General features: G+C 39.5%; 1 protein-coding gene across 5 annotated transcripts in view; it reads left to right on the top strand.

Annotated features, from left to right (window-relative positions):
* The window catches only part of LOC117364169 (uncharacterized transmembrane protein DDB_G0289901-like), a 374,119-nt gene that overhangs the window by 63,967 nt on the left and 283,546 nt on the right, over positions 1–26,606 (top strand). For 2 of the 5 annotated variants that reach the window (XM_033953100.1, XM_033953099.1), the window contains exons 15-24: positions 455–475; positions 1,692–1,715; positions 3,805–3,825; positions 5,068–5,091; positions 7,179–7,199; positions 10,260–10,280; positions 11,498–11,521; positions 13,608–13,628; positions 16,982–17,002; positions 18,245–18,268. In XM_033953100.1, the coding sequence (XP_033808991.1) occupies positions 455–475; positions 1,692–1,715; positions 3,805–3,825; positions 5,068–5,091; positions 7,179–7,199; positions 10,260–10,280; positions 11,498–11,521; positions 13,608–13,628; positions 16,982–17,002; positions 18,245–18,268 (222 nt within the window). The remainder of the gene's footprint in view (positions 1–454; positions 476–1,691; positions 1,716–3,804; positions 3,826–5,067; positions 5,092–7,178; positions 7,200–10,259; positions 10,281–11,497; positions 11,522–13,607; positions 13,629–16,981; positions 17,003–18,244; positions 18,269–26,606) is intronic. The other 3 variants (XM_033953102.1, XM_033953101.1, XM_033953103.1) reach the window with 3 other exon arrangements.

The following is a 26,606-nucleotide window of genomic DNA, read 5'->3' as shown; positions in this document are numbered from 1 at the left end:
CTTATGATCACTGTTATCAAGTGGCAACAACACCGTTACCGCCTTCACCAATTCATAGGCTCCACTAAGAACTAGACCTAGAATGGCATCACCTCTTGTCGGTTCCTGAACCAGCTATCCATAAAGCAGTCCTTGATTTCATCAAGGCATTTTAGTCCCTAGCATGCCCTGATGATACATTTACCCAGTCAATATCACGGGAGTTGTAATCTCCCATGATTACTCTGTTACCCTCTTTTGATTGCCTCCCTACTTTCTTGTTCTTTGTAGTCACTGTGTCTACCTCTGTGTATATGTGCGTCTTTCTCTGTAATTCTGTGTGTCTCTGTCTTTATCTGTGAGCATATGTGTTTCTAGCTTTATTGATTGATGCCAATAAAGTGACTTTACTACTCTGTGTCTTTCCTATGAGATGTTCTTCTGTAAAAATCATTGCTTTCATTCTTCCTTTTAGAGTAACATTGCTGGAAATTTGGTAAGTCCAAGCTTTTGTTTTTCTGAACTATTGCCAAAGTCAAAAGTATTGAATTGGGTTATTGTATCTAAAAATCTTGCTCTTTGTAACCACTATGTCTACATCTGTGTGCGTATGAGCGTCTGAGTTTCTATCTGTGTCTTTGTCTGCAATTATATGTGTGTCTAATTCTGTGAGTTCACGTTTGTCTGCCTGTGTTGATTGACACCAATAGTGTGAGTTGCTGCTTTGTAACTTTCCCATGAGAAGTTTTCTTTCATGTCAAAGGTACTCAGCAGTATTGCATTCGTTTATCTTTATTCCTATTGTTTTTTTTCCATTAATATCTTCTAGCCTAAACTTTATTGCTATTTGTCATTTTTCTCTTTGTTTTTAGTTTGTATATGTATTTGTTTTAAATTTGTATTCCAAGAAAGTATTTCGCCTGGAATTCAAGATAGGCGAGTAATCAAATTTTAAATAAACTTGAACTTGGTCAAATGGCTCGCCTTTAATACAGCATGATTTCCCATAGAAATAAAGCGGGTTTTCCTATCACCCTACTCCCTCCATGATGACTATCTTCCATTCTTAGCTGCTATCAGCCCTGTCTTCGGCTGCGGTACTGCAAAACCAGACTGCAAAGCCGAACAGAGAAGCTACAGGACTTTTCCTCTTGCCTGCATCACTCTAAGTTCGGCCGCTCTCAATCATGCACCTCAAAAACAGGAAGTCACTTCAGAGGGTGGGCAGGCTCAAGAGCGACAGAACTTAGAGCAATGCAGCCATGAGGAAGAGTCCCGCAGTTTCTGTCTTTGCTTTTGCCATCCTGTTTAGTGGTACCAATGTCCGAAGACAGGGCTGATAGCAGCTAAGTGAGCTGTCTGTATTGCGGGGCTCCCTTGAATCCCCTAACGCCTACCCTGAGAATAGAGAGGGTGGCTCCGATATCTGGTCTTTGGGTAAGTTCAAACTTTTCTTCTTGATATTTGTTCTTTTCAACTCCTGCAGAAGTAAAAAGCATTAAATTGATATTACTGTATCAGAACATTTTGCACTTTTGCAGCCAGTGTCTACCTCTGTATACATTTGCGTGTGTGTGTTCATTTATGTTTCTGTATCTGTGTTCATGTTTATCTGCCTCCATTGAATGATCCAAATATAGTGACTTAGCTGCTCTGTGAGTTCCAAGTGAGTTGATCTTTTCTAAAAGCACTGCTCTCATCCTTCCATTTAGGGTGGCAGCACAAATGGCACTTCAGTAAGTCCAAACTCTATTTCTTCTGAACAATTTCAAAACTATAAAGTATTAAATTCATGCTACTGTATGAGAAAATCTTGCTCTTTTGCAGCCAATGTGTCTACCACTGTATGCATTTGCGTGTCTGTGTATACCATCTGGTCCAGTTGATGTGCTACTGTTCAGTTTGTCAAACAGGCCCAATACATGATCTAGAATTGGAGAAATTTGTTTGAATTTCTCTGGTTCATCAGAACTGAACATCATCCCCCTGTTTTACTAAGGTGCGCTATGCGTTTTAGCGTAAGTTTAGCATACACTAACCACTAACGTATCCGTAGACTAACATGCATGTGTTAGCGTTTAGCGCGTGCTCATCGCATGCTAATATTTAGCATGCTCTAAAACACTTAGCGCACTTTAGTCAAAGGAGTCCCATATCTTGCACCAGTAATGCATTTAAACAAAAAACAAAATCCAAAATGTTGCACAAAGGAGATGAAGCAGCAAAACAAGAAAAAGATTGTGGAACAGAAGATCAGATATAGCAGTGCCCAAATGACTTAAAAACAATAATCTTCAAAACAATCCAAAAAGGATGTATATAGTCACAAGTGACACATAACATAAAAACCAAATAACACAGGCCGAGTTGTGGCAAAGTAAAATGCCTTTCTCAGGGGTCTTATAGGGTCCTTGGCTGTCTTACATATAAAAACGTGACAGTCACAAAAAATCCATGCAGTTGAAGAGGCTACAAACGAAGAGCAGAGCACAGAAGCCTTCAATGTAAGCTCGTACCTTGATACCAGCCTACTGTTATGAAGTTATTTGGCCACTTAATGAACTACAAACTAGAACATCTGATTTTCTGTCCCACAATCTTTTGGTTGTTTTGATTATGTTTATTTTTATTTCTCATTTGATGTCCCTCTTAATGCAAAAGGTCAAAGCGGTTTACAAAACAAAATCACAATGAAAAGAATGCCAATATTAATAGGAAAGATAAAACAATCAAACAAGAGACATTCTTACAATCAAAATAAAAATATAAATACAATATACTATTAAAATGATTACAATGTAATAATAGATTTACTAATGCCATGAATTTCAATCAGAGTTACCCTGGGAATGCTTTCTGCAAAGAAATTAGTATTCCAAAGTGATTTAAATTTGGAAAAGGATTGCTCAGATCTAATATAAGGTGGAAGATTATTCCAAAACAATGGAGAGAAAATTATGCATAGGAATGAGCAGATTCGTAGTGGGCCATTCTTGGGGAAGGAAGATCAAGTCTGTTGGAATCAATGGAATAAAGTAAACATGAGAGAGTTTAAGTGAGAGAAGCTAAATCAAAGGATTGTGAAAGACAAAGAGTTTTAAAGGCTATAAACAAACTTTAAAACTGACATCTGTACTGTAGAGGAAGCCATTTCTTTGAGAAACCTCTTGGTGCTATTTGGATTTTGTTGTTATGGTAGATTTGAATAAAAATACATGCCTGATGCCCATTTTTGACCTTTGCAGCTGCATCTCTAAGTCTCTTTTTACCATTCTCTTTATGTTATCATAGTCTCCTTTTTTAAAGTTAAGTGCTGTTTTATTAGATTTCCTGTGTGAACTTATTCTAGGGGTTATATCAAATCTGAACATCTTATGATCACTGTTATCAAGTGGCAACAACACTGTTACCTCCTTCACCAATTCATAGGCTCCACTAAGAACTAGACCTAGAATGGCATCACCTCTTGTCGGTTCCTGAACCAGCTATCCATAAAGCAGTCCTTGATTTCATCAAGGCATTTTAGTCCCTAGCATGCCCTGATGATACATTTACCCAGTCAATATCACGGGAGTTGTAATCTCCCATGATTTCTCTGTTACCCCCTTTTGATTGCCTCCCTACTTTCTTGTTCTTTGTAGTCACTGTGTCTACCTCTGTGTATATGTGCGTCTGTCTCTGTAATTCTGTGTGTCTCTGTCTTCATCTGTGAGCATATGTGTTTCTAGCTTTATTGATTGATGCCAATAAAGTGACTTTACTACTCTGTGTCTTTCCTATGAGATGTTCTTCTGTAAAAATCATTGCTTTCATTCTTCCTTTTAGAGTAACGTTGCTGGAAATTTGGTAAGTCCAAGCTTTTGTTTTTCTGAACTATTGCCAAAGTCAAAAGTATTGAATTGGTGTTATTGTATCTAAAAATCTTGCTCTTTGTAACCACTATGTCTACATCTGTGTGCGTATGAGCGTCTGAGTTCATATCTGTGTCTATGTCTGCAATTATATGTGTGTCTAATTCTGTGAGTTCACGTTTGTCTGCCTGTGTTGATTGACACCAATAGTGTGAGTTGCTGCTTTGTAACTTTCCCATGAGAAGTTTTCTTTCATGTCAAAGGTACTCAGCAGTATTGCATTCGTTTATCTTTATTCCCATTGTTTTTTTTCCATTAATATCTTCTAGCCTAAGCTTTATTGCGGTTCCTCCTCTTTCCCTCTTGCTATTTGTCATTTTTCTCTTTGTTTTTAGTTTGTATATGTCTTTGTTTTAAATTTGTATTCCAAGAAAGTATTTCGCCTGGAATTCAAGATAGGCGAGTAATCAAATTTTAAATAAACTTGAACTTGGTCAAATGGCTCGCCTTTAATACAGCATGATTTCCCATAGAAATAAAGCGGGTTTTCCTATCACCCTACTCCCTCCATGATGACTATCTTCATTTCTTAGCTGCTATCAGCCCTGTCTTCGGCTGCGGTACTGCAAAACCAGACTGCAAAGCCAAAGAGAGAAGCTACAGGACTTTTCCTCTTGCTTGCATCGCTCTAAGTACGGCTGCTCTCAATCATGCCCCTCAAAAACAGGAAGTCACTTCAGAGGGTGGGCAGGATCAAGAGCGACAGAACTTAGAGCAATGCAGCCATGAGGAAGAGTCCCACAGCTTCTGTCTTTGCTTTTGCCATCCTGTTTAGTGGTACCAATGTCCGAAGACAGGGCTGATAGCAGCTAAGTGAGCTGTCTGTATTGCGGGGCCCCCTTGAATCCCCTAACGCCTACCCTGAGAATAGAGAGGGTGGCTCCGATATCTGGTCTTTGGGTAAGTTCAAACTTTTCTTCTTGATATTTGTTCTTTTCAACTCCTGCAGAAGTAAAAAGCATTAAATTTATATTACTGTATCAGAACATTTTGCACTTTTGCAGCCACTGTGTCTACCTCTGTATACATTTGCGTGTGTGTGTTCATTTATGTTTCTGTATCTGTGTTCATGTTTATCTGCCTCCATTGAATGATCCAAATATAGTGACTTAGCTGCTCTGTGAGTTCCAAGTGAGTTGATCTTTTCTAAAAGCACTGCTCTCATCCTTCCATTTAGGGTGGCAGCACAAATGGCACTTCAGTAAGTCCAAACTCTATTTCTTCTGAACAATTTCAAAACTATAAAGTATTAAATTCATGCTACTGTATGAGAAAATCTTGATCTTTTGCAGCCAATGTGTCTACCACTGTATGCATTTGCGTGTCTGTGTATACCATCTGGTCCAGTTGATGTGCTACTGTTCAGTTTGTCAAACAGGCCCAATACATGATCTAGAATTGGAGAAATTTGTTTGAATTTCTCTGGTTCATCAGAACTGAACATCATCCCCCTGTTTTACTAAGGTGCGCTATGTGTTTTAGCGTAAGTTTAGCATACACTAACCGCTAACGTATCCATAGACTAACATGCATGTGTTAGCGTTTAGCGCGTGCTCATCGCATGCTAATATTTAGCGTGCTCTAAAACACTTAGCGCACTTTAGTCAAAGGAGTCCCATATCTTGCACCAGTAATGCCTTAAGACAAAAAACAAAATCCAAAATGTTGCACAAAGGAGATGAAGCAACAAAACAAGAAAAAGATTGTGGAACAGAAGATCAGATATAGCAGTGCCCAAATGACTTAAAAACAATAATCTTCAAAACAATCCAAAAAGGATGTATATAGTCACAAGTGACACATAACATAAAAACCAAATAACACAGGCCGAGTTGTGGCAAAGTAAAATGCCTTTCTCAGGGGTCTTATAGGGTCCTTGGCTGTCTTACATATAAAAAGTGACAGTCACAAAAAATCCATGCAGTTGAAGAGGCTACAAACGAAGAGCAGAGCACAGAAGCCTCCAATGTAAGCTCGTACCTTGATACCAGCCTACTGTTATGAAGTTATTTGGCCACTTAATGAACTACAAACTAGAACATCTGATTTTCTGTCCCACAATCTTTTGGTTGTTTTGATTATGTTTATTTTTATTTCTCATTTGATGTCCCTCTTAATGCAAAAGGTCAAAGCGGTTTACAAAACAAAATCACAATGAAAAGAATGCCAATATTAATAGGAAAGATAAAACAATCAAACAAGAGACATTCTTACAATCAAAATAAAAATATTAATACAATATACTATTAAAATGGTTACAATGTAATAATAGATTTACTGATGCCATGAATTTCAATCGGAGTTACCCTGGGAATGCTTTCTGCAAAAAATTAGTATTCCAAAGTGATTTAAATTTGGAAAAGGTTTGCTCAGATCTAATATAAGGTGGAAGATTATTCCAAAACAATGGAGAGAAAATTATGCATAGGAATGAGCAGATTCGTAGTGGGCCATTCTTGGGGAAGGAAGATCAAGTCTGTTGGAATCAATGGAATAAAGTAAACATGAGAGAGTTTAAGTGAGAGAAGCTAAATCAAAGGATTGTGAAAGACGAAGAGTTTTAAAGGCTATAAACAAACTTTTAAATTGACATCTGTACTGTAGAGGAAGCCATTTCTTTGAGAAACCTCTTGGTGCTATTTGGATTTTGTTGTTATGGTAGATTTGAATAAAAATACATGCCTGATGCCCATTTTTGACCTTTGCAGCTGCATCTCTAAGTCTCTTTTTACCATTCTCTTTATGTTATCATAGTCTCCTTTTTAAAAGTTAACTGCTGTTTTATTAGATTTCCTGTGAGAACTTATTCTAGGGGTTATATCAAATCTGAACATCTTATGATCACTGTTATCAAGTGGCAACAACACTGTTACCGCCTTCACCAATTCATAGGCTCCACTAAGAACTAGACCTAGAATGGCATCACCTCTTGTCGGTTCCTGAACCAGCTATCCATAAAGCAGTCCTTGATTTCATCAAGGCATTTTAGTTCCTAGCATGCCCTGATGATACATTTACCCAGTCAATATCACGGGAGTTGTAATCTCCCATGATTACTCTGTTACCCCCTTTTGATTGCCTCCCTACTTTCTTGTTCTTTGTAGTCACTGTGTCTACCTCTGTGTATATGTGCGTCTGCCTCTGTAATTCTGTGTGTCTCTGTCTTTATCTGTGAGCATATGTGTTTCTAGCTTTATTGATTGATGCCAATAAAGTGACTTTACTACTCGGTGTCTTTCCTATGAGATGTTCTTCTGTAAAAATCATTGCTTTCATTCTTCCTTTTAGAGTAACGTTGCTGGAAATTTGGTAAGTCCAAGCTTTTGTTTTTCTGAACTATTGCCAAAGTCAAAAGTATTGAATTGGTGTTATTGTATCTAAAAATCTTGCTCTTTGTAACCACTATGTCTACATCTGTGTGCGTATGAGTGTCTGAGTTCAAATCTGTGTCTATGTCTGCAATTATATGTGTGTCTAATTCTGTGAGTTCACGTTTGTCTGCCTGTGTTGATTGACACCAATAGTGTGATTTGCTGCTTTGTAACTTTCCCATGAGAAGTTTTCTTTCATGTCAAAGGTACTCAGCAGTATTGCATTCGTTTATCTTTATTCCTATTGTTTTTTTTCCATTAATATCTTCTAGCCTAAACTTAGTGCGGTTCCTCCTCTTTCCCTCTTGCTATTTCTCATTTTTCTCTTTGTTTTTAGTTTGTATATGTCTTTCTTTTAAATTTGTATTCCAAGAAAGTATTTCGCCTGGAATTCAAGATAGGCGATAATCAAATTTTAAATAAACTTGAACTTGGTTAAATGGCTCGCCTTTAACACAGCATGATTTCCCATAGAAATAAAGCGGTTTTTCCTATCACCCTACTCCCTCCATGATGACTATCTTCCATTCTTAGCTGCTATCAGCCCTGTCTTCGGCAGCGGTACTGCAAAACCAGACTGCAAAGCCAAACAGAGAAGCTACAGGACTTTTCCTCTTGCCTGCATCGCTCTAAGTTCTGCTGCTCTCAATCATGCCCCTCAAAAACAGGAAGTCACTTCAGAGGGTGGGCAGGATTAAGAGCGACAGAACTTAGAGCAATGCAGCCATGAGGATGAGTCCCGCAGCTTCTGTCTTTGCTTTTGCCATCCTGTTTAGTGGTACCAATGACCGAAGACAGGGCTGATAGCAGCTAAGTGAGATGTCTGTATTGCGGGGCCCCCTTGCATCCCCTAACACCTACCCTGAGAATAGAGAGGGTGGTTCCGATATCTGGTCTTTGGGTAAGTTCAAACTTTTCTTCTTGATATTTGTTCTTTTCAACTCCTGCAGAAATAAAAAGCATTAAATTGATATTACTGTATGAGAAAATCTTGCTCTTTTGCAGCCAATGTGTCTACCACTGTATGCATTTGCGTGTCTGTGTATACCATCTGGTCCAGTTGATGTGCTACTGTTCAGTTTGTCAAACAGGCCCAATACATGATCTAGAATTGGAGAAATTTGTTTGAATTTCTCTGGTTCATCAGAACTGAACATCATCCCCCTGTTTTACTAAGGTGCGCTATGCGTTTTAGCGTAAGTTTAGCATACACTAACCGCTAACGTATCCGTAGACTAACATGCATGTGTTAGCGTTTAGCGCGTGCTCATCGCATGCTAATATTTAGCGTGCTCTAAAACACTTAGCGCACTTTAGTCAAAGGAGTCCCATATCTTGCACCAGTAATGCCTTAAGACAAAAAACAAAATCCAAAATGTTGCACAAAGGAGATGAAGCAACAAAACAAGAAAAAGATTGTGGAACAGAAGATCAGATATAGCAGTGCCCAAATGACTTAAAAACAATAATCTTCAAAACAATCCAAAAAGGATGTATATATTCACAAGTGACACATAACATAAAAACCAAATAACACAGGCCGAGTTGTGGCAAAGTAAAATGCCTTTCTCAGGGGTCTTATAGGGTCCTTGGCTGTCTTACATATAAACGTGACAGTCACAAAAAATCCATGCAGTTGAAGAGGCTACAAACGAAGAGCAGAGCACAGAAGCCTTCAATGTAAGCTCGTACCTTGATACCAGCCTACTGTTATGAAGTTATTTGGCCACTTAATGAACTACAAACTAGAACATCTGATCTTCTGTCCCACAATCTTTTGGTTGTTTTGATTATGTTTATTTTTATTTCTCATTTGATGTCCCTCTTAATGCAAAAGGTCAAAGCGGTTTACAGAACAAAATCACAATGAAAAGAATGCCAATATTAATAGGAAAGATAAAACAATCAAACAAGAGACATTCTTACAATCAAAATAAAAATATAAATACAATATACTATTAAAATGATTACAATGTAATAATAGATTTACTAATGCCATGAATTTCAATCGGAGTTACCCTGGGAATGCTTTCTGCAAAAAATTAGTATTCCAAAGTGATTTAAATTTGGAAAAGGTTTGCTCAGATCTAATATAAGGTGGAAGATTATTCCAAAACAATGGAGAGAAAATTATACATAGGAATGAGCAGATTCGTAGTGGGCCATTCTTGGGGAAGGAAGATCAAGTCTGTTGGAATCAATGGAATAAAGTAAACATGAGAGAGTTTAAGTGAGAGAAGCTAAATCAGAGGATTGTGAAAGACAAAGAGTTTTAAAGGCTATAAACAAACTTTAAAACTGACATCTGTACTGTAGAGGAAGCCATTTCTTTGAGAAACCTCTTGGTGCTATTTGGATTTTGTTGTTATGGTAGATTTGAATAAAAATACATGCCTGATGCCCATTTTTGACCTTTGCAGCTGCATCTCTAAGTCTCTTTTTACCATTCTCTTTATGTTATCATATTCTCCTTTTTTAAAGTTAAGTGCTGTTTTATTAGATTTCCTGTGTGAACTTATTCTAGGGGTTATATCAAATCTGAACATCTTATGATCACTGTTATCAAGTGGCAACAACACCGTTACCGCCTTCACCAATTCATAGGCTCCACTAAGAACTAGACCTAGAATGGCATCACCTCTTGTCGGTTCCTGAACCAGCTATCCATAAAGCAGTCCTTGATTTCATCAAGGCATTTTAGTCCCTAGCATGCCCTGATGATACATTTACCCAGTCAATATCACGGGAGTTGTAATCTCCCATGATTACTCTGTTACCCCCTTTTGATTGCCTCCCTACTTTCTTGTTCTTTGTAGTCACTGTGTCTACCTCTGTGTATATGTGCGTCTGTCTCTGTAATTCTGTGTGTCTCTGTCTTTATCTGTGAGCATGTGTTTCTAGCTTTATTGATTGATGCCAATAAAGTGACTTTACTACTCTGTGTCTTTCCTATGAGATGTTCTTCTGTAAAAATCATTGCTTTCATTCTTCCTTTTAGAGTAACGTTGCTGGAAATTTGGTAAGTCCAAGCTTTTGTTTTTCTGAACTATTGCCAAAGTCAAAAGTATTGAATTGGTGTTATTGTATCTAAAAATCTTGCTCTTTGTAACCACTATGTGTACATCTGTGTGTGTATGAGCGTCTGAGTTCATATCTGTGTCTATGTCTGCAATTTTATGTGTGTCTAATTCTGTGAGTTCACGTTTGTCTGCCTGTGTTGATTGACACCAATAGTGTGAGTTGCTGCTTTGTAACTTTCCCATGAGAAGTTTTCTTTCATGTCAAAGGTACTCAGCAGTATTGCATTCGTTTATCTTTATTCCTATTGTTTTTTTTCCATTAATATCTTCTAGCCTAAACTTTATTGCTATTTGTCATTTTTCTCTTTGTTTTTAGTTTGTATATGTCTTTGTTTTAAATTTGTATTCCAAGAAAGTATTTCGCCTGGAATTCAAGATAGGCGAGTAATCAAATTTTAAATAAACTTGAACTTGGTCAAATGGCTCGCCTTTAATACAGCATGATTTCCCATAGAAATAAAGCGGGTTTTCCTATCACCCTACTCCCTCCATAATGACTATCTTCATTTCTTAGCTGCTATCAGCCCTGTCTTCGGCTGCGGTACTGCAAAACCAGACTGCAAAGCCAAAGAGAGAAGCTACAGGACTTTTCCTCTTGCTTGCATCGCTCTAAGTTCGGCCGCTCTCAATCATGCCCCTCAAAAACAGGAAGTCACTTCAGAGGGTGGGCAGGATCAAGAGCGACAGAACTTAGAGCAATGCAGCCATGAGGAAGAGTCCCGCAGCTTCTGTCTTTGCTTTTGCCATCCTGTTTAGTGGTACCAATGTCCGAAGACAGGGCTGATAGCAGCTAAGTGAGCTGTCTGTATTGCGGGGCTCCCTTGAATCCCCTAACGCCTACCCTGAGAATAGAGAGGGCGGCTCCGATATCTGGTCTTTGGGTAAGTTCAAACTTTTCTTCTTGATATTTGTTCTTTTCAACTCCTGCAGAAGTAAAAAGCATTAAATTGATATTACTGTATCAGAACATTTTGCACTTTTGCAGCCAGTGTCTACCTCTGTATACATTTGCGTGTGTGTGTTCATTTATGTTTCTGTATCTGTGTTCATGTTTATCTGCCTCCATTGAATGATCCAAATATAGTGAGTTAGCTGCTCTGTGAGTTCCAAGTGAGTTGATCTTTTCTAAAAGCACTGCTCTCATCCTTCCATTTAGGGTGGCAGCACAAATGGCACTTCAGTAAGTCCAAACTCTATTTCTTCTGAACAATTTCAAAACTATAAAGTATTAAATTCATGCTACTGTATGAGAAAATCTTGCTCTTTTGCAGCCAATGTGTCTACCACTGTATGCATTTGCGTGTCTGTGTATACCATCTGGTCCAGTTGATGTGCTACTGTTCAGTTTGTCAAACAGGCCCAATACATGATCTAGAATTGGAGAAATTTGTTTGAAATTCTCTGGTTCATCAGAACTGAACATCATCCCCCTGTTTTACTAAGGTGCGCTATGCGTTTTAGCGTAAGTTTAGCATACACTAACCAGCTAACGGTATCCGTAGACTAACATGCATGTGGTAGCGTTTAGCGCGTGCTCATCGCATGCTAATATTTAGCGTGCTCTAAAACACTTAGCGCACTTTAGTCAAAGGAGTCCCATATCTTGCACCAGTAATGCCTTAAGACAAAAAACAAAATCCAAAATGTTGCACAAAGGAGATGAAGCAACAAAACAAGAAAAAGATTGTGGAACAGAAGATCAGATATAGCAGTGCCCAAATGACTTAAAAACAATAATCTTCAAAACAATCCAAAAAGGATGTATATAGTCACAAGTGACACATAACATAAAAACCAAATAACACAGGCCGAGTTGTGGCAAAGTAAAATGCCTTTCTCAGGGGTCTTATAGGGTCCTTGGCTGTCTTACATATAAAAAGTGACAGTCACAAAAAATCCATGCAGTTGAAGAGGCTACAAACGAAGAGCAGAGCACAGAAGCCTCCAATGTAAGCTCGTACCTTGATACCAGCCTACTGTTATGAAGTTATTTGGACACTTAATGAACTACAAACTAGAACATCTGATTTTCTGTCCCACAATCTTTTGGTTGTTTTGATTATGTTTATTTTTATTTCTCATTTGATGTCCCTCTTAATGCAAAAGGTCAAAGCGGTTTACAAAACAAAATCACAATGAAAAGAATGCCAATATTAATAGGAAAGATAAAACAATCAAACAAGAGACATTCTTACAATCAAAATAAAAATATTAATACAATATACTATTAAAATGGTTACAATGTAATAATAGATTTACTGATGCCATGAATTTCAATCGGAGTTACCCTGGGAATGCTTTCTGCAAAAAATTAGTATTCCAAAGTGATTTAAATTTGGAAAAGGTTTGCTCAGATCTAATATAAGGTGGAAGATTATTCCAAAACAATGGAGAGAAAATTATGCATAGGAATGAGCAGATTCGTAGTGGGCCATTCTTGGGGAAGGAAGATCAAGTCTGTTGGAATCAATGGAATAAAGTAAACATGAGAGAGTTTAAGTGAGAGAAGCTAAATCAGAGGATTGTGAAAGACGAAGAGTTTTAAAGGCTATAAACAAACTTTAAAACTGACATGTGTACTGTAGAGGAAGCCATTTCTTTGAGAAACCTCTTGGTGCTATTTGGATTTTGTTGTTATGGTAGATTTGAATAAAAATACATGCCTGATGCCCATTTTTGACCTTTGCAGCTGCATCTCTAAGTCTCTTTTTACCATTCTCTTTATGTTATCATAGTCTCCTTTTTTAAAGTTAAGTGCTGTTTTATTAGATTTCCTGTGTGAACTTATTCTAGGGGTTATATCAAATCTGAACATCTTATGATCACTGTTATCAAGTGGCAACAACACCGTTACCGCCTTCACCAATTCATAGGCTCCACTAAGAACTAGACCTAGAATGGCATCACCTCTTGTCGGTTCCTGAACCAGCTATCCATAAAGCAGTCCTTGATTTCATCAAGGCATTTTAGTCCCTAGCATGTCCTGATGATACATTTACCCAGTCAATATCACGGGAGTTGTAATCTCCCATGATTACTCTGTTACCTTTTGATTGCCTCCCTACTTTCTTGTTCTTTGTAGTCACTGTGTCTACCTCTGTGTATATGTGCGTCTGTCTCTGTAATTCTGTGTGTCTCTGTCTTTATCTGTGAGCATATGTGTTTCTAGCTTTATTGATTGATGCCAATAAAGTGACTTTACTACTCTGTGTCTTTCCTATGAGATGTTCTTCTGTAAAAATCATTGCTTTCATTCTTCCTTTTAGAGTAACGTTGCTGGAAATTTGGTAAGTCCAAGCTTTTGTTTTTCTGAACTATTGCCAAAGTCAAAAGTATTGAATTGGTGTTATTGTATCTAAAAATCTTGCTCTTTGTAACCACAATGTCTACATCTGTGTGCGTATGAGCGTCTGAGTTCATATCTGTGTCTATGTCTGCAATTATATGTGTGTCTAATTCTGTGAGTTCACGTTTGTCTGCCTGTGTTGATTGACACCAATAGTGTGAGTTGCTGCTTTGTAACTTTCCCATGAGAAGTTTTTTTCATGTCAAAGGTACTCAGCAGTATTGCATTCATTTATCTTTACTCCCATTGTTTTTTTTCCATTAATATCTTCTAGCCTAAGCTTTATTGCGGTTCCTCCTCTTTCCCTCTTGCTATTTGTCATTTTTCTCTTTGTTTTTAGTTTGTATATGTCTTTGTTTTAAATTTGTATTCCAAGAAAGTATTTCGCCTGGAATTCAAGATAGGCGAGTAATCAAATTTTAAATAAACTTGAACTTGGTTAAATGGCTCGCCTTTAACACAGCATGATTTCCCATAGAAATAAAGCGGTTTTTCCTATCACCCTACTCCCTCCATGATGACTATCTTCCATTCTTAGCTGCTATCAGCCCTGTCTTCGGCTGCGGTACTGCAAAACCAGACTGCAAAGCCAAACAGAGAAGCTACAGGACTTTTCCTCTTGCCTGCATCGCTCTAAGTTCTGCCCCTCTCAATCATGCCCCTAAAAAACAGGAAGTCACTTCAGAGGGTGGGCAGGATTAAGAGCGACAGAACTTAGAGCAATGCAGCCATGAGGAAGAGTCCCGCAGCTTCTGTCTTTGCTTTTGCCATCCTGTTTAGTGGTACCAATGACCGAAGACAGGGCTGATAGCAGCTAAGTGAGCTGTCTGTATTGCGGGGCCCCCTTGCATCCCCTAACACCTACCCTGAGAATAGAGAGGGTGGTTCCGATATCTGGTCTTTGGGTAAGTTCAAACTTTTCTTCTTGATATTTGTTCTTTTCAACTCCTGCAGAAGTAAAAAGCATTAAATTGATATTACTGTATCAGAACATTTTGCACTTTTGCAGCCACTGTGTCTACCTCTGTATACATTTGCGTGTGTGTGTTCATTTATATTTCTGTATCTGTGTTCATGTTTGTCTGCCTCCATTGAATGATCCAAATATAGTGACTTAGCTGCTCTGTGAGTTCCAAGTGAGTTGATCTTTTCTAAAAGCACTGCTCTCATCCTTCTATTTAGGGTGGCAGCACAAATGGCACTTCAATAAGTCCAAACTCTATTTCTTCTGAACAATTTCAAAACTATAAAGTATTAAATTCATGCTACTGTATGAGAAAATCTTGCTCTTTTGCAGCCAATGTGTCTACCACTGTATGCATTTGCGTGTCTGTGTATACCATCTGGTCCAGTTGATGTGCTACTGTTCAGTTTGTCAAACAGGCCCAATACATGATCTAGAATTGGAGAAATTTGTTTGAATTTCTCTGGTTCATCAGAACTGAACATCATCCCCCTGTTTTACTAAGGTGCGCTATGCGTTTTAGCATACGTTTAGCATACACTAACCACTAACGTATCCGTAGACTAACATGCATGTGTTAGCGTTTAGCGCGTGCTCATCGCATGCTAATATTTAGCGTGCTCTAAAACATTTAGTGCACTTTAGTCAAAGGAGTCCCATATCTTGCACCAGTAATGCATTTAGACAAAAAACAAAATCCAAAATGTTGCACAAAGGAGATGAAGCAGCAAAACAAGAAAAAGATTGTGGAACAGAAGATCAGATATAGCAGTGCCCAAATGACTTAAAAACAATAATCTTCAAAACAATCCAAAAAGGATGTATATAGTCACAAGTGACACATAACATAAAAACCAAATAACACAGGCCGAGTTGTGGCAAAGTAAAATGCCTTTCTCAGGGGTCTTATAGGGTCCTTGGCTGTCTTACATATAAAAACGTGACAGTCACAAAAAATCCATGCAGTTGAAGAGGCTACAAACGAAGAGCAGAGCACAGAAGCCTCCAATGTAAGCTCGTAACTTGATACCAGCCTACTGTTATGAAGTTATTTGGACACTTAATGAACTACAAACTAGAACATCTGATTTTCTGTCCCACAATCTTTTGGTTGTTTTGATTATGTTATTTTTATTTCTCATTTGATGTCCCTCTTAATGCAAAAGGTCAAAGCGGTTTACAAAACAAAATCACAATGAAAAGAATGCCAATATTAATAGGAAAGATAAAACAATCAAACAAGAGACATTCTTACAATCAAAATATAAATATAAATACAATATACTATTAAAATGGTTACAATGTAATAATAGATTTACTGATGCCATGAATTTCAATCGGAGTTACCCTGGGAATGCTTTCTGCAAAAAAATTAGTATTCCAAAGTGATTTAAATTTGGAAAAGGATTGCTCAGATCTAATATAAGGTGGAAGATTATTCCAAAACAATGGAGAGAAAATTATGCATAGGAATGAGCAGATTCGTAGTGGGCCATTCTTGGGGAAGGAAGATCAAGTCTGTTGGAATCAATGGAATAAAGTAAACATGAGAGAGTTTAAGTGAGAGAAGCTAAATCAAAGGATTGTGAAAGACAAAGAGTTTTAAAGGCTATAAACAAACTTTAAAACTGACATCTGTACTGTAGAGGAAGCCATTTCTTTGAGAAACCTCTTGGTGCTATTTGGATTTTGTTGTTATGGTAGATTTGAATAAAAATACATGCCTGATGCCCATTTTTGACCTTTGCAGCTGCATCTCTAAGTCTCTTTTTACCATTCTCTTTATGTTATCATAGTCTCCTTTTTTAAAGTTAAGTGCTGTTTTATTAGATTTCCTGTGTGAACTTATTCTAGGGGTTATATCAAATCTGAACATCTTATGATCACTGTTATCAAGTGGCAACAACACTGTTACCTCCTTCACCAATTCATAGGCTCCACTAAGAACTAGACCTAGAATGGCATCACCTCTTGTCGGTTCCTGAACCAGCTATCCATAAAGCAGTCCTTGATTTCATCAAGGCATTTTAGTCCCTAGCATGCCCTGATGATACATTTACCCAGTCAATATCACGGGAGTTGTAATCTCCCATGATTTCTCTGTTACCCCCTTTTGATTGCCTCCCTACTTTCTTGTTCTTTGTAGTCACTGTGTCTACCTCTGTGTATATGTGCGTCTGTCTCTGTAATTCTGTGTGTCTCTGTCTTCATCTGTGAGCATATGTGTTTCTAGCTTTATTGATTGATGCCAATAAAGTGACTTTACTACTCTGTGTCTTTCCTATGAGATGTTCTTCTGTAAAAATCATTGCTTTCATTCTTCCTTTTAGAGTAACGTTGCTGGAAATTTGGTAAGTCCAAGCTTTTGTTTTTCTGAACTATTGCCAAAGTCAAAAGTATTGAATTGGTGTTATTGTATCTAAAAATCTTGCTCTTTGTAACCACTATGTCTACATCTGTGTGCGTATGAGCGTCTGAGTTCATATCTGTGTCTATGTCTGCAATTATATGTGTGTCTAATTCTGTGAGTTCACGTTTGTCTGCCTGTGTTGATTGACACCAATAGTGTGAGTTGCTGCTTTGTAACTTTCCCATGAGAAGTTTTCTTTCATGTCAAAGGTACTCAGCAGTATTGCATTCGTTTATCTTTATTCCCATTGTTTTTTTTCCATTAATATCTTCTAGCCTAAGCTTTATTGCGGTTCCTCCTCTTTCCCTCTTGCTATTTGTCATTTTTCTCTTTGTTTTTAGTTTGTATATGTCTTTGTTTTAAATTTGTATTCCAAGAAAGTATTTCGCCTGGAATTCAAGATAGGCGAGTAATCAAATTTTAAATAAACTTGAACTTGGTCAAATGGCTCGCCTTTAATACAGCATGATTTCCCATAGAAATAAAGCGGGTTTTCCTATCACCCTACTCCCTCCATGATGACTATCTTCATTTCTTAGCTGCTATCAGCCCTGTCTTCGGCTGCGGTACTGCAAAACCAGACTGCAAAGCCAAAGAGAGAAGCTACAGGACTTTTCCTCTTGCTTGCATCGCTCTAAGTACGGCCGCTCTCAATCATGCCCCTCAAAAACAGGAAGTCACTTCAGAGGGTGGGCAGGATCAAGAGCGACAGAACTTAGAGCAATGCAGCCATGAGGAAGAGTCCCACAGCTTCTGTCTTTGCTTTTGCCATCCTGTTTAGTGGTACCAATGTCCGAAGACAGGGCTGATAGCAGCTAAGTGAGCTGTCTATATTGCGGGGCCCCCTTGAATCCCCTAACGCCTACCCTGAGAATAGAGAGGGTGGCTCCGATATCTGGTCTTTGGGTAAGTTCAAACTTTTCTTCTTGATATTTGTTCTTTTCAACTCCTGCAGAAGTAAAAAGCATTAAATTTATATTACTGTATCAGAACATTTTGCACTTTTGCAGCCACTGTGTCTACCTCTGTATACATTTGCGTGTGTGTGTTCATTTATGTTTCTGTATCTGTGTTCATGTTTATCTGCCTCCATTGAATGATCCAAATATAGTGACTTAGCTGCTCTGTGAGTTCCAAGTGAGTTGATCTTTTCTAAAAGCACTGCTCTCATCCTTCCATTTAGGGTGGCAGCACAAATGGCACTTCAGTAAGTCCAAACTCTATTTCTTCTGAACAATTTCAAAACTATAAAGTATTAAATTCATGCTACTGTATGAGAAAATCTTGCTCTTTTGCAGCCAATGTGTCTACCACTGTATGCATTTGCGTGTCTGTGTATACCATCTGGTCCAGTTGATGTGCTACTGTTCAGTTTGTCAAACAGGTCCAATACATGATCTAGAATTGGAGAAATTTGTTTGAATTTCTCTGGTTCATCAGAACTGAACATCATCCCCCTGTTTTACTAAGGTGCGCTATGCGTTTTAGCGTAAGTTTAGCATACACTAACCGCTAACATATCCGTAGACTAACATGCATGTGTTAGCGTTTAGCGCGTGCTCATCGCATGCTAATATTTAGTGTGCTCTAAAACACTTAGCGCACTTTAGTCAAAGGAGTCCCATATCTTGCACCAGTAATGCCTTAAGACAAAAAACAAAATCCAAAGTGTTGCACAAAGGAGATGAAGCAACAAAACAAGAAAAAGATTGTGGAACAGAAGATCAGATATAGCAGTGCCCAAATGACTTAAAAACAATAATCTTCAAAACAATCCAAAAAGGATGTATATAGTCACAAGTGACACATAACATAAAAACCAAATAACACAGGCCGAGTTGTGGCAAAGTAAAATGCCTTTCTCAGGGGTCTTATAGGGTCCTTGGCTGTCTTACATACAAAAACGTGACAGTCACAAAAAATCCATGCAGTTGAAGAGGCTACAAACGAAGAGCAGAGCACAGAAGCCTCCAATGTAAGCTCGTAACTTGATACCAGCCTACTGTTATGAAGTTATTTGGCCACTTAATGAACTACAAACTAGAACATTTGATTTTCTGTCCCACAATCTTTTGGTTGTTTTGATTATGTTTATTTTTATTTTTCATTTGATGTCCCTTTTAATGCAAAAGGTCAAAGCGGTTTACAAAACAAAATCACAATGAAAAGAATGCCAATATTAATAGGAAAGATAAAACAATCAAACAAGAGACATTCTTACAATCAAAATAAAAATATAAGTACAATATACTATTAAAATGATTAAAATGTAATAATAAATTTACTGATGCCATGAATTTCAATCGGAGTTACCCTGGGAACACTTTCTGTAACAAAATAAGTCTTCCAAAGTGATTTAAATTTGGAAAAGGATCTAATGTGTTGTAACCTGTGGGCTCCTGAAATGCACAGTGAGCCTGGGACACAGTGACCAATTCTATTCCCTGTGCGTTCTCTCCAACTAGGGAATCCTTCAGGCAACCTAGGCAACAGCCTAGGGTAAAACAGCATGTGAAATGTCCACAGTTTGGCTGCAGTATTCTGGATTAGCTGGAGTCTTTGAAGACTTTTTTGATAGGCTTAAGTAGATGGCATTGCAGTAGTCTAATTTGGAGAGGATGATGGATTGGACAAGGACGGCGACATGTTGGCGAAAATAGGATCTTACTTTCCTCAGCATGTGGAGGCTGAAAAAGCATGATTTAGCCAAGGAGTTGAGGTGGTCATTGAGGGGGAGAGAAGAATCGATAATGATGCCAAGGACCTTGCTTGAGAACTCAAGCTGCAGTGCAGCGCCTGAGGGTAGTGCGAAGAGGGTGGGCAGGTGTTCTTATTTTGGGCCGAGCCAGAGTAATTTTGTTTTTGATTCATTCAATTTCATCTGTACCGAGAAGGACCAGGAATGGAGTCTCATTATGCAAGCTGTAATGTTCTCGTGGAGGTTGGTGAGGTTCTGGTCTGTCTCAAGGAGGACAAGGATGTTATCAGCGTATGTGTAGATTGTTTCAAGGAGGGATAATTGGAGGAGTTTCAGGGAGGACATATAAATGTTAAAGACAATAGGGGATAGGGGTGATCCCTGAGGGACATCGCAAGATGGTGTCCTAGGAACGGACATGGTGCCATTTGTGTTGACAGTGTAGGAGCGAGAGCGTAGGAAGTTTGAGAACCACTTTAGGACGGTGGATTCAATTCCTATCTCGGAAAGTTGATAAAGTAGTATGTCGTGGTGGACAACATCGAAAGCTGCAGAGATCAAATTGTAATAGGACAGCGAATTTGTTACGAGAATGTAGTTGTTGCACCTTAGAAATTAAGGAAACTAGGAGCGATTCGGTGCTGAAGCTGGGTCTGAAGCCATATTGGTAGGGATAGGGGATGGAGAATCTCTCTAGTTAAGAAGAGAGCTGGGTGGCGACTATGGCCTCTAGCAGTTTAGTTAGGAAAGGGATATTTGCTATGGGGCGGTAGTTAGATGGTAAGGAAGGGTCGAGATCGGCTTTTTTCAGAAGAGGGGAACAAGGCAATGTGTCCCATTTCTGTGGAGAACAGGCCCGATAGTAAAGCAGAATTTATAAGCCTGGTAAGGGAGGAGATGGCCTGCGCGGGAATGTTTTCATAAAGGTAGGAAGGGAAAGGATCCAGGATGCAATTGCAGGATTTCAGTTTGAGACAGAGTTTAGAGATTTGGGATTCGGATACAAGTTCAAAGGCAGTCCAGAATCTGTCAGCAGGGATAGGGTTGGAGTCGTTGGGAGGCAGAGAATTGTAAGAGACTGCTGGGGGAAAGAACTCCGTAAGGTAGTGATCTTTTCATTGAAAAATTTAGCTAGGTCGTTTGCGGATGGGGGGGGGGGGGAAAGGGGAAATGTGGAGTCGTTTTTTGAGGTTAGGTTGCGCCAGATGTTGAACAGTGTACTATTTTGGTTTTTTGATCTGGTGATTTTATCTCCATAGAAATTCTTCCTTGCTTTTTTTAGTACTGTGTTATAGAACTTGATGTTGTCTCTCCAGGATTGTCTGTCTGAAGGGGATTTCGATTTTTTCCATTTACGTTCCAGGGCTCGACATTTCTGCTTTAATTCCCTGTGGTATGGAAGATACCAGAGAGCCTTGTGGGAGTGGGAGATAGGTTTAGTAGACAAAGGGGCAAGAGCACGGTAGGTAGTCCCGGAAAGGGTTACCCAATTATGCCAGTTGGAATCTGGGTTGGCATGTTTAGGAAAAGGGGGGAGTTGGTTGAAAAATTGGGTCCAGAACAGTACACTCGTGATTTTCTTGCGGTAGATGATAGAGTTTGTGGGTCGGGGTGGAGTGCCAAGATGAGACATGAAAATGGGAAGGCAGAAAGAGCCTAGAAGGTGATCAGACCAGGGAACATGTTTCCAACGGGCCTCTTCGGCAGAAGTTTTGTGCTCGGTCAGGTCAAGGAAGCTGATGATGTCTAGTGTATGCCCCTTATCGTGGGTAGGGGTGGGTGAAGGAGCGGTGAAGCCTAGGGAGGTGAGGAAGTCTTTGAATTCGGTTGCATCCTTGCTGGTGTTATCGTCTAGATGGAGATTAATATCTCCAATGATCAGTAGTCTCTGGAATTTTAGGAAGGCCCTTGTTATGCTCTCGAGAACGAGTTCAGAGGATTTGTTCCAGGGGGTTGATGGGTGGTAAAGTAATAGGATACCTAATGGGTAGGGATGAAGTTCATCGTTGACTAAAGCTAACATGAATTCTAAAGAGGTATGGCTGCCCTTTTCAAGGAGCTAGACATCGAAGAATGATTTGTAAAGCAGAGCCAGGCCTCCTCCTTTCTGGTTGATTCCAGGTGAGAAGAGGCCATAGTAGCCAGGGGGACAGAGTTCGTTTTGTGTGAATAAATCATCTTTTCGATCCATGATTCTGTGATGCACAAGAAACCTGGATCGAAGCCTCCGAGTAGGTCTTTTAGTATTTGGGTCTTATTGCGGACTGATCTGGCTTTACAGTAGAGTGTTGGGACTGGGGTGAGAGAGTCGGAGGTAAGGTTGGGTAGGTTGGCTGGAGGAATAGGCTTTAAAGAGGTGTGATTGACTCTTTTATGTTTTTTGAAAGGGTAAGTTCTAGTGCGGGGATTCTGAGACCAGGGCAGACGTTGTTGGAGTTTGTGGAGTAGGGAAGATTGGGGGGGAGAGGTTTTTGGCAGTGGGAAGTGTTGGTGAAAGAGCAGAGAAGAAGAAGGAGGAGCCAGGAAGGTGGCTTCATTGTGGGATCAAGGAGAACTAATGAGAGGGGTTGGGGCAGAGCTTGCCAGGCAGGAGGTAGGAGAATTGAGTATAGGTAAGGACTGAGTGAAACGGGAGAAGGACTAAAAACTGAAGGAGAATACGCACCTAGTTGTTTCTAGTGAGATGCAAACGGGGGTGGAACTTAACAATTGCTAATAGTGAGATACAGACTGAGTTGGAGCTTAGCAATTGTTAATTAGTAAGATAGGAACAGAGATGGTGCTTAGCTGGGGAATGGTTGTAACTAGTGTGTATATGCGGTAGCTAATCTGTATATGCGGAAGCAGGCTATATGCGGTAGCAGGCTATACATGCGGTAAACAGTGATGGGCAGTACAGGCTATGCATGTGGTGGCAGGCTAAACATGCAGTAGCTGGCTATACATGCAGTACAGGCTATACATTCGGTAACAGATTGTACATGCGGTGACTGGCTATATATATTGGCTAGACATGTGGTTTTACATGCGGTAACAGGCTATAGATGCAGTCTGTGTATGTTTTAACAGGCTATAGGTGCGGTTTATAACAATCTATGACATGCTGTACATGCAGTTTGTACAAGTTAAATAAGCAGGCTATACAAGCTATACAGGTTATATAGGGACAGGGAAAGCTGTGTTGAACCAGCTGATAGAATCCCCAGGAAGAGCAGCAGTTAGGAGAGACGAAAGAAAACACAGTTCCCTCAGAGCCTGGTGTGCTTTTTCTCAAGTGACTTGGCACCAATGGACAGCCTTAGAGTGGTCTGTCTATGCTCAGAACCTGGTGTGCTTTTTCTCAAGTGACTTGGCACTAGAGGACAGCGTTAGAGTGGCCCCTCTTTGCTGCTGTGTTGAAACCAGCTGATAGAATCCTCAGGAAGAGCAGCAGTTAGGAGAGACGAAAGAAAACACAGTTCCCTCAGAGCCTGGTGTGCTTTTTCTCAAGTGACTTGGCACCAGAGGACAGCGTTAGAGTGGCCCTTCTTTGCTGCTGTGTTGAAACCAGCTGATAGAATCCTCAGGAAGAGCAGCAGTTAGGAGAGACGAAAGAAAACACAGTTCCCTCAGAGCCTGGTGTGCTTTTTCTCAAGTGACTTGGCACCAATGGACAGCCTTAGAGTGGTCTGTCTATGCTCAGAACCTGGTGTGCTTTTTCTCAAGTGACTTGGCACTAGAGGACAGCGTTAGAGTGGCCCCTCTTTGCTGCTGTGTTGAAACCAGCTGATAGAATCCTCAGGAAGAGCAGCAGTTAGGAGAGACGAAAGAAAACACAGTTCCCTCAGAGCCTGGTGTGCTTTTTCTCAAGTGACTTGGCACCAATGGACAGCCTTAGAGTGGTCTGTCTATGCTCAGAACCTGGTGTGCTTTTTCTCAAGTGACTTGGCACTAGAGGACAGCGTTAGAGTGGCCCCTCTTTGCTGCTGTGTTGAAACCAGCTGATAGAATCCTCAGGAAGAGCAGCAGTTAGGAGAGACGAAAGAAAACACAGTTCCCTCAGAGCCTGGTGTGCTTTTTCTCAAGTGACTTGGCACCAGAGGACAGCGTTAGAGTGGCCCTTCTTTGCTGCTGTGTTGAAACCACTTAATATCACTGTTCTCATTCTTCCCTTTAGAATAAAGCTGCTGATGAACTGATAAGTACAAACTTTTGTTTTTCTGAACTATTGCCAAAGTCAAAAGTATTGAATTGGTGTTATTGTATCAGAAAATCTTGCTCTTTACAGCCACTCTATCTAGATCTGGGTACATGTGAGTGTCTGTCTGTATTTGTGAGCATTTGTGTGCTTATATGTTTGTCTGCCTTATAGAAACATAGAGTATGATGGCAGAAAAGGGCCATCGGCCCAACAAGTCTGCCCACCCTCTCCCCTAAGAACTTCCTCGAAGTGAACCCACATGTTTATCCCATTTTTTCTTAAAATCGAGCACGTTGCTGGCCCCAACTATCTGAAGCGGAAGATCATTTCAACGATCAACCACCCTTTCGGTGAAGAAATACTTCCTAATGTCACCATGAAATCTCCCACCCTTGATTTTTAACGGATGTCCTCTTGTTGCTGTAGGTCCTGTAAGGAAAAGGATGTCTTCTTCCATCTCAATACAGCCAGTAACATATTTGAACATCTCTATCATGTCTCCCCTCTCTCTGCGTTCCTTGAGAGAGTAAAGCTGCAACTTACCTAGGCATTCTTCATATGGGATATCCTTGAGTCCTGAGATTATCCTAGTGGCCATTCACTGAACCAACTCTATTCTCAGCACATCCTTTTGATAATGTGGCCTCCAAAATTGAACACAGTATTCCAGATGAGGTCTCACCATGGACCTGTACAGGCTTTCGGCTGACAAAACTTCTTCGGATGCAACCCAGCATTTGTCTAGCCTTGAATGAAGCTTTCTCCACTTGATTGGCAGTCTTCATATCTTCACTAATGATTACTCCCAGGTCCCGTTCTGCAACAGTTCTTGTTAAGGTCTCACCATTCAGAGTGTAATCTCTGCATGGATTTCCGCTATCAAGGTGTATAACCTTACACTTTTTGACATTAAAACTCAGTTTCCAAGTAGTAGACCATTGTTCCAGTAAAAGTAGGTCCTGCGCCATAGTGTCGGGCATGGTAACTCCGCCCACTACGTTGCATAGTTTAGTGTCATCAGCAAATAATGCAAATTTACCTCAAAGTACCTGAGGCAGGTCCCGTACAAAGATATTAAATAGAATTGGACCCAAGACCGAGCCCTGCGGCACTCTACTGATCACTTCTGATGTTTCGGAGGGAGTACCATTTACCATCACCCTTTGAAGTCTGCCACTGAGCCAGTGGCGTACCTAGCATATGTGACACGCGGGGCCCATCATTTTTTGACCCCCCCATCTATATGAAAAATATGATTTTTAGTAACAATCTATATATCGCACAACAAGAGTGTACCTAGGAAAAGGCAGCATCTAAACACTGCAGTGAGCACTAGAACACCAACACATACATTGCAAAACTAAACAAACCAGATCCTGCACAGTCAATTGATCCAGTACAGTCGATGCTATCAGAAAGCCATGTCCCTTTCATACACACAGACAGATACACCTTTGCCCAATATGGAATAATCACAAACTAAAAATAGAAATATGTAGACAAAAGTTAAACTGAACTGCCAAGAAACCAGACTCTGCATACAATGCAACACTACAACACCATAAAAACAGTAATACATGTCCTCTAATACTGTGCAAAATATAAAGACAGTAGATGTAAATTTGAAAAACTGATACATAACAATCACCACTTTACAAATTAACAAATAAAAATAAAACAAATAATGAGAAATATGAAAATACCATCCCCACAAACCACCTGATTCCATCCACACAAGCCTTGAATTGTTTTATATTGAACTTATTATATTAAAGTATAAAAAGAAACAATATTCTGTACAATTGTCAATTTATAAATCAGCATCTTCTCCCCACTCTCTCTTCCCCGTTTCCCTTCAGCATCCGCAGCCCACTCTCTCTCCACTTTCCTTCAGCGCACACACATAAAAACAAGCAGGTAATTTTATATCATTTTCATTCTATTCATTGATAGAAATTAAAGTCTAAATAATGCCAGTCACATAACAAAACATGATTTTACAAAAATAATTCCCTGCAGTCAAGCCTGCAAGGATTACTAGATGTCTTTCAGTAGCTCCCCTCCCTCCCTCCCCGTTACCTTCGTAGCCAAGTCAAAATGATCTACCAACAATAAAATTTTAAAAACACAAAGCACATTGTACACAGAGAAAATGTTAATTATCATTTATATTCCGCGGGTTTTCAAAGAGGTCAAAGCAGATGACTTTATGCAATGTCACCTCAGTAACAACTATACAAAAATAGACAAATATACCCCCTCCCTTTTTATTAAACCGCGATAGTGTTTTTTAGCGCAGGGAGCTGCACTGAATGCCCCACACTGCTCTCGACGCTCCCTGCACTAAAAACTGCTATTGCAGTTTAGTAAAAGGGGCCCATAGTGCAAAATATAGACAGCATATATAAATTCTCAAAACGGACACATTTTGATCACTAAATTGAAAATAAAATCATTTTTCCTACCTTTGTTAGGTAATTTCATCAGTCTCTGGTTGCACTTTATTCTTCTGACTGTGTATCCAATATTTCTTCCCTTCTTTCAGCCTCCTGTATGCTTCCTCTCCTCCAGACTTCATTCCCTCCCCCAACTTTTTGTCTGTTTCATCCTGTCCCCTTCTTTCTTTCTCTCTCCATGCCCCATTTCTTTCTGTATGTCTGTCTTTCT

The sequence above is a fragment of the Geotrypetes seraphini genome, chromosome 7, assembly GCF_902459505.1.
Source record: "Geotrypetes seraphini chromosome 7, aGeoSer1.1, whole genome shotgun sequence".
Lineage (NCBI taxonomy): Eukaryota > Metazoa > Chordata > Amphibia > Gymnophiona > Dermophiidae > Geotrypetes > Geotrypetes seraphini.
The sequence above is the reverse complement of the archived record's forward strand: the minus strand, read 5'-3'. Positions and strand labels throughout refer to the sequence as shown.